This window comes from Phaseolus vulgaris, chromosome 2, assembly GCF_000499845.2.
Source record: "Phaseolus vulgaris cultivar G19833 chromosome 2, P. vulgaris v2.0, whole genome shotgun sequence".
NCBI classification, from domain to species: Eukaryota; Viridiplantae; Streptophyta; class Magnoliopsida; order Fabales; family Fabaceae; genus Phaseolus; species Phaseolus vulgaris.
This window is the reverse complement of record NC_023758.2, coordinates 41,780,301-41,793,595: the sequence shown is the minus strand read 5'-3', so window position 1 is coordinate 41,793,595 and position 13,295 is coordinate 41,780,301. Positions and strand designations below refer to the sequence as shown.

The following is a 13,295-nucleotide window of genomic DNA, read 5'->3' as shown; positions in this document are numbered from 1 at the left end:
GGCATCTCGCTCAAGCTGTAGGAGGAGGAGTGGGAGCAACTCATGGACTTCGTCCCCGACATCTCCGCCAACAACACCGATCACATCGAGGTGGACAAGGAAACCATGGATATGCTCCACTCCCTCGAACTCAACGTAATCAGCGGCATCACCCAGGTTGACCCTGTCCCTGTCCAACAAAACTTCCCCTTCACCAGGAGATACTGATCCATTTGTCATCACAAAACCTCAGAATTTTACTTTCACTTTTTCTTTTCATTCATGTTTTTTAGCTTTATCATGTTGCTGCTATCCCTTCTTTAAATTGGACTCATTTTTAAATTTCGATTATATCAAATTATATACCTTCCGTTCTTCCCCCCCCAAAAAAAACGTCCGAAACCCTTTGAACCTCAGTCCCAAAAATTGGTCTGTTTAAATCTCGATCCCAAAAATTGCTCATTGTTGTGGTTTTCGTACTTTTTATAATTTGGTGTTCATACTGTATTCAGGCATTCAAGGGGTATGAAAACAATTCAGAGAATTGGGTACTAAGCATCACCTCCTTATCTGGAGCATTTAATGGGACTACAAGAACCTACACAGATGGCATGCAGTGAGTTCTTGTCAGTTTTTCCTTATAATTAAACTTATAACTGTTTTATAATTGTTGATATTTGTTAGCTGTCTTAATTTAATTTTATTGCCTTCAAATGGGGGGTGGTTGAGAGAGCATGTAATATTAATTCCTATGAGAAATGATTGTAAAACAAATAAATAACTAAGACGATACATGTAAAAGGCTATCTGGCTATGCAGCTCTTTTCAGAACATTATCTACGTTCTTGCTTTAACTAAATTTTATGAGCTCTCTCCTGCAAACATGAAATTAGAATCAATATCTCGCTAATTATTAGTGTTGGCTACATTTAGCAAACTAAAATGCTAAGCTTGTCTATAATTTGAGATTGTTTCAGGCCAGAAGATGGGAAAACATTGAAACCCATTTGCCTGCTACAGCTTTGCCGCATTTGAGTGATTATATATGATTGATTTGACATTTCCTGGCTAAAGAAGTACTGTAATTTTGGGTTTGATCACTTTAACATGTCATGGAGAAAGATGGGCATATGGGGTCTTGTTAACTGTCTATTGGGGAATGCAGGTCCATTTGCTTCAGGAGATTGGATCCTCCCTGATCTTACAATTCAAGGCTCTACAAGACTCAATTACCCCATGCTTTTCATAAAAGTTTTGCAGGTGAGCCAGTGGTGTATCCTCCAGATGTTCCTCCCCTTATAAGGGATATAGGTTGGTTTTTAAATGCAATAGATAAACTATTTTTTGCTTCCTTTGACAAGTACTGTTTCAAACACATTAGTGGGGTTATTAAGTATTTATTTTATCATTATTTTCTGTCAATTTAACTCTTGAGTGGGATGTTTCCTTGTGTTTATTTGAAAATAAATGTTTAATAGTATCCAACCGTGCATTACACGCATTAGTAGCCAGGCCAAGTGTTTGAAACTGCTTAATCACACAAATTAATAATTAATTATAAAAAAGTCAAGATGGATTTCAAGTGGGAAAAAGTGATTTCAACCTCAGTGATATGCTTTGTAGTTTATGAATGTCTTTTTCTTCTTTCCCCTTCTGGAAAGAGTTTTTCTTTTATCAAGATTCATATATAACTTATTAACATTTTTTTTGGTAATAATACAATGATAGTAACATCTAAAAACATCAATAACATTTTAAAGAGTAATTAATTTGTTGCTGTTTAACTAATATTGATGATCAATAAAAAAACTTATAAGATTCTTTGAAAAATATTTTAGAAAAAATATTTTACTAATATGTTACCTTTTCTTGTGCAGGGATGAGGACTGGCAAGACAATGATGGAGCACTAAACACAATATCCATGACTCATCCTCTCCTGCCAGTTGAACACCCAACTGCTTGGTTGAAAAGGAATCAGATTGCAAACCTTTACATCCTGGTATCTGGTCCGTAAAACTAGCACCCTATATACTTTTTTCCTATAATAATTCATAACATATTAGCTTTGCATTATTTCCTTATATCTAAAGCTATATGGTCTACTAAATTGGTTCACAGGATATCAGTATAGTGCAGTGATCTCTTTCTTTAAGTTGCATCAAGAACATCTTTAATAGGAATTTTTTATGAATAAAAATATTATTTTATTGTGGGTCTCAAGTATATGAGTTCTTTAAAATTAAAGAGAATGCATGCATGTGAGACTCGTTAAAATAACTACTTTTGTGAGTAAATTCCATTAAAGATGCTACTAAACCATCTAATTTCTAATCTGATATTTTGGAAATTCTTAATACGGGCGGAAATTTGTCCATGAAATTAGCACTTTTTGTTCTTAGAAGATGTTTTGTATTGATAAATTTATGGTATTTTTATGAAACAGGTACTGCAAATATGTGGAGGGTGATAAGATGTTTTGTATTGATAAATTTATGGTATTTTTATGAAACAGGTACCACAAATATGTGGAGGGTGATCACATACTATTCATTATTAATAGGGAGAGAGCAGGAGTGCAGTTTGACTTAATCCATGACAAATTAGGAGTGGGAGATTAGTTCTAATATGTTTAGAAAGTGAACCATTTATATTTTGACAATTTAATGAATTTGTTTCACATTATCAACTTTGTTCTCTCTTTGATAATTAAGTCATCTTTTATTGTATTTATCTATTTTAATTATATTATAGAGTATAATTATATTTTGAAATTAGTTTATGTTATAATTTAATTATATAATGAAACATAACTGTTTCTGAAGTTTAGTTATAATATGAGATTAATTAATATTATGAAATCATATTATAAAAAAGAATTAAATAAATTATTATAAATATTAAAAATAAAATTAAAGTTTAATTATAATATGAAATTAAATTATATTATGAAATTAAATTATAAAATTAAATTAAATAAATTATTATAAATATTAAAAATAAAATAAAATATTTGAATTATAACATATATAAAGGTTATTATAAACGTCATTGGTTTACCAATTTAAAAATTACGATATTTATAATTGATGTAAATTACATGTTTACATTATGTGGTGTTTGCTACAATGATTCTCAATTGACAGTCACATTAAACTTTGTGCTGACAAAAATTTTGGCGGTACGCAGTATCGTCACAGACGTATAATGTGGCGGTTATAAACGCCAGGTTTTTACTAAAATAACTGTCACCACATACACATTTTTTTGTAGTGAGTTGTGATGAATTTAAAACTTAAAAATGCATAAACTTTTAATTTTGCTTGCGATGGTTTTCGCAGAGTTTCTGATGCACGACGACATCAAAAGTTTTCTCATCCTCTTTATGCAATGTCCTTCGATCTGAGGTGTTATTTCAGAATGGGTGTTAGGGGAAATCCTTTTCGAAACACTATAAATTTTCAAAATTTTAAAATTTTCAAAATATAAAAAATTCTCATGAAAACTTAGTCAATAAATAATATATAAAGAGTGTTGGAGTGGCTAGCATTCTCCTAATCTCAATTTTTGGTTGTGATTCAAAAACTTTGACGAATGATCTTTAATGGAGATATGATGTTTTTGCCAACTCTGAGGTAAAAAGACTTTCTATTTTATTTTTTTAGTGGATAATTTAAGATGTTTTGAAATGTATAATTGTTGATGAAATATTTTTAAACATTCATGTTCATGTATATTTAAGTTTCAAATTCTCAATGTTTCGTGTGACATTACGTTGTTTCTTCTTAATTTGTAAGCATTGGTGGTTTTTTGGTGTTTTTCTTACTTGAGGTTTCCTTTCTTTTTCTCTATTCTATTATGATGCAAAAAGATTTTTAATTTTAATTTTTTAGTGGATATTATTTAAGATGTTTTGAAATGTATAATTTTTTTATGAAATATTTTTAACCATTCATGCATATTTACGTTTCAAATTCTGTATATCTCTTGTGAAATTACATTATTTCTTCTCCATTGTTTTTTGGTGTTTTTTTTTCTTTGAGCTTTCATTTCTTCTTCTCTATTCCAACCCTGACTCACTCTTACCACCTGACAGTTCACAGATTCATTTTTTTAAAAAAAATATATGAAGAAACAAGTATGAAGAATCTAAAACTCAAATATGCATCAACTTATGTTTTTTTTTGCAGTTCTGATGACTTTCGCAATGTTTGTGACGCACTACGACAATAAAAGTTTTCTTCTTAATCCTATTTGTCTATTGTTTACGATGCCTTTCGATTTGAGGTGCTATTTCACAGTGGATGTTAGGAGAAAGCCTTTTCGAAACACTTTAAATTTTTTTAATTTTTTTTAAAAAAATTTTAGAATTTTCAAAATTTTAAAACTTCTCATGGTAAGGCTAAACTTAGCCAATAAATAATATATAAAGAGTACTGGAGGAAGTTTTGTTAACATTCTTTTAATCTCATTCTTTTAATCTCCATTGTTTTTTGGTGTTTTTTTTTCTTTGAGCTTTCATTTCTTCTTCTCTATTCCAACCCTGACTCACTCTTACCACCTGACAGTTCACAGATTCATTTTTTTAAAAAAAATATATGAAGAAACAAGTATGAAGAATCTAAAACTCAAATATGCATCAACTTATGTTTTTTTTTGCAGTTCTGATGACTTTCGCAATGTTTGTGACGCACTACGACAATAAAAGTTTTCTTCTTAATCCTATTTGTCTATTGTTTACGATGCCTTTCGATTTGAGGTGCTATTTCACAGTGGATGTTAGGAGAAAGCCTTTTCGAAACACTTTAAATTTTTTTAATTTTTTTTAAAAAAATTTTAGAATTTTCAAAATTTTAAAACTTCTCATGGTAAGGCTAAACTTAGCCAATAAATAATATATAAAGAGTACTGGAGGAAGTTTTGTTAACATTCTTTTAATCTCATTTTTTTTTTCTGATTCAAAAACTTTGAAGAATGATCTTAAACGGAGATATGATATTTTTGTTGATTATGATGCAAAAAAGACTTTTATTTTATTTTTTTAGTGGATGTAATTTAAGATGTTTTGAAATTTATAAATTGTTGATGAAATCTTTTCAAACATTTATCTTTATGCATATTTAAGTTTCAAATTGTGTATATTTCTTGTGGCATTAAATTGTGTATATTTCTTGTGGCATTATATTGTTTTTTCATAATTTGCCAGCATTGGTGGTTTTTGTTCTTTGAGCTTTCCTAAGAGTCCACAAATTCATTTTTTTAAATATAGTTTTTAAAATATATTTATTAAAATAAGAAACTTGTGAATCCTCTTGTAGTGGAAGCCATTGAAAATGGTGAAATACATACTACAATTACAATAGAAAAAAAATAATAAAGAAACGAAAGTTGAAAAAAAAACACCAATATAAAATCAATGCTAAGAAATGCGTATAAGATGACACAAGAAATAAAGAATCTGAAACTGAAATATATATCAACTTATATGTTTGTAATTGCAATGACTTTTCTCATGTTTGTGATGCACAAACATGAGAGGTTTTCTTCTTCATCCTCTCTAATTACTTTTTATTATGTCTTTCAATCTTAGATGCTATTTTAAAATAGATATTATGAAAAAACCTTTTTTCAAATCTAAATGTTTTTTTAACGAAAATCGTCTTGATATTATGATTTTAATTTTTATCAAAATTGAAATTGTATTTATTGATCCTAACTTCTCTACATAAAATAATACTTTTGAATCACAACTTACCAATCTTATAAAGCAAATATATATATATATATATATATATATATATATATATATATATATATATTCTCATATTTTGATGCAAAACCATTAGTGACATAAATATCATGTAATGCACATTTAAGAAATGTTAACCCGTCAAAATTTATTCTAAAGTTTCAGAAAAGATATCAAGCTTTTAAAATTTTATGACTTTACGGATAAATTAGTAATTAGGTTTTTTTTTTTTTTTTTGCATTTTATCATCAGATGTTTTAACTTTGCATAATTATAATTTCATTAATTTTAGTGTATGACGAAAGTTTTAACAAATGAAAACGATTTTTTTTAATTTTAAAATTTTGTTGATGATTATTTAGAAACTTAATTAGAATATACGAAAATAAAGAAAAGAAACGTACAATGTGTGAAAAGAAACAATAGATTATGCAACGTATTTTATTAAAGTCATTTTACTGAACTCATTCAATTTAGTTTCGTTTTTGCATTTTCTCGCTACGAGACTTTCTAGTTTCGCGTCCTCTTACCTTCCCGCATTCATAAACCGACGTCGTTGCCTATCGCCTTCTCCGACCACCGCTATCTCCGGCCGGTTAGTCTCTTTTGAACTTTTCCACCGTTGCATGCTTCTCAAATCTCGTCGACATGACTGAAACCACCACTGATCTTTACGTAGGAAGTATTATGAAAACCATGCATTTGACAGTACAATGAAGAAAACCCTGGAATGTTGTTGCTTCCTTTATCGTTTTCTTTTAAAAAATAATATGAAATTTCCTATTTTACTGTTCTTTTTAGTTTCATCCAGTATATGGGACTTCTGCTGTAGGGTTTATGGAATATGTCATAGAGTTACTAGTTTTCACTAATCATGGTTGCCTTCAATTTTTTAAGCTGATCCTCTATGCGATATGATGTTGGAGGGGACTTCGTTTTATCTATTGGAGTTGAAGCACATTTCCTTTTTCTCGGTTGATGATATTGGAGTTTTTTGTTGAATGAGGATGAATATTTCATTATCTATTGTTACAAGATGTTGCGTTATTTATTTTCTCTTTAAATATAGCATAAACTTGCATTTTTTTTTCTCAGTCCATCTTTTGCCTATTTGCTGAGACCAAATCAATGGAGAAGAACTCTCTGTTATTATTGTGGAAGATGAGAACGTGGAAGTGCAACCATTAGGTTATGATTAATGATTTAGATTGTGTGTTTAAGTATAAATTGAACACTATTTTTTTCCGTTGGAGCTAAAAGATTAGGCATAATTTGTATTTTAGTATGCAATCTGAATCATTAAAATTTAATATATTGGTTGTAGTTAAATGATCACTGCTCACAATAACCAAGAGTTCTCACGTGATGCACTCCCTTGCTAATATTATGTAATACTTTTGTTCGTTGTATTTTGGCTTTTTTAATGGTCACAAATTTTCTTTTATATATCTGCGTTGGATGATGATGGTATGAAGAAGTCTATTTTGTATACTTATGTTTTGATAATGTATAATTTCTTGAAGATAACCGCTTATCTGTTTGCAGCCTGGATGCCTGGGTGAATTGAATTTGTTGCAAAAAGAAAAGTTTTCGTGGGTTGTAAAAGCAATTATCTGTCTAGTTATCCGTGTATACTGTGGAGATTTCGAAATTGAATACAGTAGAGCTGTTGATAAGTTGATTGTTCTAGGCTGGTGAATTGAAATGATTATCAGTGCCAAATGTCACTTTAAACAGGCTGACTAAGGTTTCTGATTTTCCTTTTTCAGAAGTCATTTTCGGGTACCATGGCAAAGAGAAAAGGTAGAGGACGACCAAAAGGGTCCAGGGTTCAGAAGAAGGTTAAAGAGAGTGAAGATGGTGAATTGGTCATTTCAATTGCACACTTGAATGTGTTGAAAGTTGATCCTGACTTTATTGAAGAACATGAGGGAGGTATACATAGATTGACTTTATTACTTTCCTTTTTACTACTTGTATTTTACTGTTTTTTTTTTGGTTGTGAGAAAGCATATGCTTGCTGTCGTTATATATGAACTTTGTGATTCAGGTACCAGTATGCCTAAGAAAAGAGGACGGGGACGACCAAAAGGATCACAGGCTGAGAATTTTCAAAAAAGTGTGCACAGCGACTTGAATAGTCGCATGAATCCATCTAAAATCGTTGAAGTTGGTCTTGACAGTGAAGAACCACAAGATGCAGGTATGGTTACGAGATAACACCCAGTTCTGATTTCTCTCACTTTATTGTTTAATTCATTTCCTCTTTTATCCACTCTACAATAATTCTTATTTTATTAGGAGAACCACATGGCATTATAGAACTGATTTGCCTATGACAATTATAATGTTTGATCATATCAAGACGCATATCCAATGGGAAATATTTCTGATGATAACTCTGATAGTGAGTGTTATTTTTTTCCTTTATAATATTTTTTGCTACCTTGATTAAGGTAATGCAATGAACTATTTTCTTGAGAGATTTCTTAACTGGTGTGTCTCTCTCACTCTCTGTTTCTCCCTTTTGTGCTACCTACATTCAATGCAGTACATCATCATCATATATTTTCTCAAACTCCTTGGGGTCGGTACATGGAAGAGAACATGTATGCTAATCAATGTTTTATATTCAATACTTGTTGCATTTAAATACAGCTGTGCCCAACAAAAATGGACAAGAACGACCAATAGGGTCGAGGCAGTACTGTCAAGAGAATGCTGATTGCGAGAACTTCTATAGGAGTCCATCAAATATGATGGAAGTCAGTCTTCAATGTAAGGAGGAACAAGAAACTGATACTACTGGTTAGTATATGTCTTATTGTCTTCTTTATTAGCTATATACCCTCGTTTATCTAATTGAAGGCAATTTTAAGTTTGTCAGAACAAAAGCTCTTGATAAAACTGCTATTAGCAAAAAAAATGGCATGCTTTTCATTAAGATAGTTTTCTCTCTTAATGATCTCCAATGCATTAGTAAGGCATGTATTGCTTCGGAAAAATTACTAAAACATGCTGTTCATTTGTCCTGAAAATTTCAGTTGCAGTTTTTAACTTCGCAGGTTGCTCTATATGCCATTATTAACATTGATTGCTAGGAACTATTTCATTAACGACTGACCTCTTTACAACCTTTTTTCATTTGTGTATGTTTAAGATGAAGTTGACGAGCCTTGGGGAAGGGGATTATGGCAACCAATAGAGTCAATAAATCAAGAGAACCATCAACAAAATGCAGGTAGAAAGTTGGATGTGTTCATTTAAGTGGTGGTCAGTGTTTCTTCTCTAAGGCTTTATTTGACACTTCTTTTGTTTTATGTTGTGTTTCAGATACACATACACTTGTCAAGCCTAAAAAAAAGGGAAGAGGACAGACAAGAGGGTTGTCGCTTCAAATGAAGCGTCAACTGAGTGCAGATGGAAAGTTGGATGTTCTCATCCATCCTACAAAGCTGGTGGCAGTAGGTGCAGGCCGCAATGATTTCATTACTGATCTTTCTCTTATTGTTCGCCAGAATGCACGTCTTAATGTGCGCCAGTGGAAGAGGGTTCCACAAAGTACTAGGTATACAATAGTGCAAAATATTCTGGTATGTTATGACATTGGTTATGTTTGGTTTAATCATGATTTTGTAAAATGATATTTGATTAAAGGATATATTGGTTTTTTTGCTGGTTTGTGGGTGTGATTCCATAGTTTTGCTTATGTGGGGATAAGGGCTTATTTTAAGTAATATGACAAGAGAGATGTAAATTCATCTTTGAGCAAATGGTTTTAACCAAACTCTAGTAGAAAGATGCTACTAATCTATTATACTGGTATACATGAGGAATCATCAGTTTGTGGAATTGTAAAGAAAGGCTGGCAAGATTTATGTATTCAAAATCACCTATAAACAAGGTTAGTCAAATGTAATAATCTAAAGATATAGTCACCTAATACAAAAAGAATCTAATCTATCTATCTAAAATTCAAAAAGTGATAAGAGGATATAATTCATTTAAGACATTTAATCTCCTTTGTGATCATCATCATTGAAAAAGACACTTTAGTCGAGATTCATTTAAAAACAAACTAACAACTTTAAAAAATTTCACATTAAATGAAGATATGATGGGAGAATAAATAAAAATGTTCTCACTAATACATATATAATCTAAATATTTCTTATTATATAGGATTTTTTCCTTATTTCTATAATTATAATAGAAATTTATGAGTTTTAGAAAATCACAATGTTTGCCCTTATTAACATTGTGTTGAAGCCATGCCAGAATCATGGCAGAAATCCAAAAAAAGTATCTTTTAAATTGGACATTTTACCAATATGTATTATCCAAGTGTTGTAGCATTTTTTTCTTTCTTTACTTACATAAGCTCTCTGTTTTGTAATATTGTCTGTTGCACCATTAATTATGTGACTGACTATGTATGTACAAAAGTATTAAAGCAAATATGTGTTTCGAGCCTTGTTAAAATTCATGTAGTGTAATATATATTTATTTTGGGTACTTTGTGTCCATGCCCACTTTAAGTGAAATCTTGCCTTGCTGTCTTTCATTTATGCAGTATTCTAATGTTCTCACTCTAGCTTTCATTCTACTCTAGCATTGAGTCTATTTTAAATAAACCATTAGTTAATTAGAGAATAACAGTTGAGTTTGATCCCAAATATAAGAGAAAGGAAAGGAAAGGATATTGTATGTTTGTGGGAAAATTGATGCCTTTGGGTTAGGGAGGTGCAGACCCTTAATGTTTATGTAAGTCAGGTAGTGTTGAGGAGTCAATTCAATTCCCTTATTCATTGTTCCTATTAATCTAGCTTGTTCTCTCCGTTATGTGCATGTGTGCTTTAAGAGAAAACGTACCTTGTTGTCTGTAGGGCTGTTCCATTTGGTCTATTTTTTTCCTTCTTTTATTTTATTAACCTATTCAAATATGTGTGTGCTTGCCTGGATAAATTAGGTTCTTTGGTTCAATTTTTGTTAACAGAACAATTGGAGACTGCCTGATACAGATATGGTAAGGAAAGCTATTCTGCATGAAGCAGGTCGTTTATATCAGAATTGGCGCAGCAGGCTTCATGGGTATTACTTAAAGTTTGAAACAAAGGACGAGGCCTTGAAGCATGTCCCTGATGATGTTACCGATTCTGATTGGCAATTCTTGGTTGATTATTTTAGCAGCCCTTATTTTGAGGTACGATAATTTGTGCTCGTCTATACACCATTCTGCCCTGTGAATGTCAATAAATTTCATCACTTGCTCTACGTCAATCTTCAGACAATGAGTGCAAAAAACAAGGCAAATAAGGCAAAACAGCGGACAAAACATACTACTGGGTCAAAATCTTATCAAGCAACCAGCTATGATGCAGTGAGATTTCTGCTTAACGTTTGTTCTTATGATTATCACGTCTCATTTTGTATGACTTTTTTTCTTATAATGTTTAATAAGCATATAATTTTAACAGCGTGACCCAGTGACTGGAACGGAGCCCGATATGCAGACTTTTTGGCAGTTGACACACACAAGGGAAAATGGGGAATGGATTGACGAAGCGTCTAAGGAAATCAATGTAATTGAATTTCATATTACTGCTATATTTTTTCTATATAATTTGATTTGATGTTACTATGTTCTCTAAATGACGAATTGTTCGTAGGACAAAGTTGCTGAACAAATTAACGAGAAGAGATGCCAAATAGAAGATTCTCAGGAAGTGGGGGAAACAAATGAAGAAGAAATTATTAATACTGCCTTCAATACATTGGTTGGGAAGAAATCATATCTGCGAGGTTTTGGTCCTTTTGGAGCAGGACTAAGGTCACCATCATCACCAAGCTCCAGTACAATTCAACAGATGCAGACTGAATTAGATGCCCAAAAGAGAGAGACAGAGAATGCTAGGAAAGAATGCAATGAAATAAGAGCTAGACTTGTTGAGGTTGAGTCCCATCTAGAGGATGAGCGGCTGAAACGTACAGAGCTAGAGGCTCGTCTCTTGGATCGTCAAAATGAGATGCAGGAAATCAGCAGTCAGGTTCAAAACACCATCCAGGCTGCATTGTCTCAGTATCTTCCGCCAGTAAGTATAAAAGATAAACATATTGTTGGACTTGGATTGGATGCTCAATTTTATGTACATTGGTTTAAGTTGTTTGATATAATGTAATTTTTAATGTGAGAGTGAGATTCAAATTTTATTAATAATGCTTTTGAATCAGAAGAAGCATTCAAATGATTTTCTGAACACCAAAAGATCTGACCTTTGGTATCAGAACAATTGTTTTTCAAGCTAATCGGCAAGATATTTTAAATTCTTATGTATATTCATGGATATCATACTATCATTATAAAATGAGGATTTTTCGTGAACATTGAAAGTTGTAATACTTGGCTACTGAACTGAGGATTTGTCTGCAGTTAAGGAGGGTACTGTTGAGTTTTGTCTTTGTTTTTTGTGGGATTAGAGTACTATTTAGTTGTTTCTGCTGTAGATTTCTTTCCTTCTTTCTCATCTTGATCTTGTCCAATTCTCCAAATTCTTTTGTCAGACAATAGAATAAGTTATTTACTTGCTAATTAGATGTATACACTGTTAAATTATGGCTCTACTTTGTGTGCGTATCATTTTTCATATTTCTTATGAATTACGTCTTTAAAATCTTCCTCTGACGTGTTCTTGTTTCAAAATATTGTTGTGGATAGAAAAGCGAAGCAGAGACCTCAACAAAGAATAAAAGAAAGATCGAAGAGCTTGAAGCACAACTCCATGAAGCAGAGGATGTGATAACAGATATTAGATCAGAATTAATTAAATATCGCAAGTGTTAGGAAAGTAAGGATGAAGAACTGGTTAACAGACTGTAAATGTTTTTTGAAATATTTATTCAGAGTTAAAAAGAGTGTCATGTATAGCTTTGGCGTGACTTTGTTTAATTTTAGATATATTATATATTTTAAATTTGCTTGTATTTGAGATGAAGCTCGAGATAATCTAGGTTTTTAAAAAAAATAATATTTTAAGTCGATATAGTTTATGCATTTTTTGAATTTAATTTTAATTATTTCAATTTTATTCTGCATTTGCGATGTTTGTTATCATTAATTAATTTTAAATACAAAATTAGTGTCTAATTTAAGTGTTTGTTATATAATTAATTAATTTTAAATAAAAAGTTAGTGTCCAATTTAATTTTCGATCAATTCGATGCAAGAATGTTTTAACAAATCTTTATTTTGAAAAAGTTTTAACACTGACTTAAATTTTATATAACTAATTTTAATCTTTATAATTATAATTATGGTAGTTTTCCCATTTTCTTTTTAACGGATTTAATTTGAGAACATTCCCAATGTTATCATTTAAATAATTTGCAGCACTTTATATAAGCAAGTTAGTCTTTATACTTCAACTTTTCTTTTATTCCATCCGTTTTTATACTTTTAACTTTTATATAGTTTTCTATTCAATATTTGTTTATAGTTTATTGTGTGAACTAGAGTAGATCTGTATGTGAGTGATCACGAAAGGAAGGAAATGTGAGATTAGCAATGTTGT

General features: G+C 31.0%; 1 protein-coding gene across 1 annotated transcript; it reads left to right on the top strand.

Moving 5' to 3' along the window:
• The first annotated feature begins 7,786 nt into the window (after positions 1-7,786).
• LOC137812214 (uncharacterized) lies at positions 7,787-12,693 on the top strand. Its single transcript, XM_068614130.1, has 9 exons — positions 7,787-7,930; positions 8,386-8,535; positions 8,888-8,968; positions 9,061-9,320; positions 10,724-10,930; positions 11,015-11,107; positions 11,205-11,309; positions 11,397-11,819; positions 12,443-12,693. Exons 1-9 carry the CDS (start codon positions 7,873-7,875, stop codon positions 12,566-12,568), a joined length of 1,503 nt encoding a protein of 500 aa, XP_068470231.1. The 5' UTR covers positions 7,787-7,872; the 3' UTR covers positions 12,569-12,693.
• The last annotated feature ends 602 nt before the right edge of the window (positions 12,694-13,295 follow it).

Excerpts from the sequence above, each read along its gene's own strand:
- LOC137812214 (XM_068614130.1), top strand. The coding sequence starts at position 7,873 with ATGAATCCATCTAAAATCGTTGAAGTTGGTCTTGACAGTGAAGAACCA. Across the intron at positions 9,321-10,723 it reads CAATAGTGCAAAATATTCTG|AACAATTGGAGACTGCCTGA; the intron begins GTATGTTATGAC and ends TTTTGTTAACAG. Across the intron at positions 11,310-11,396 it reads AAGCGTCTAAGGAAATCAAT|GACAAAGTTGCTGAACAAAT; the intron begins GTAATTGAATTT and ends AATTGTTCGTAG.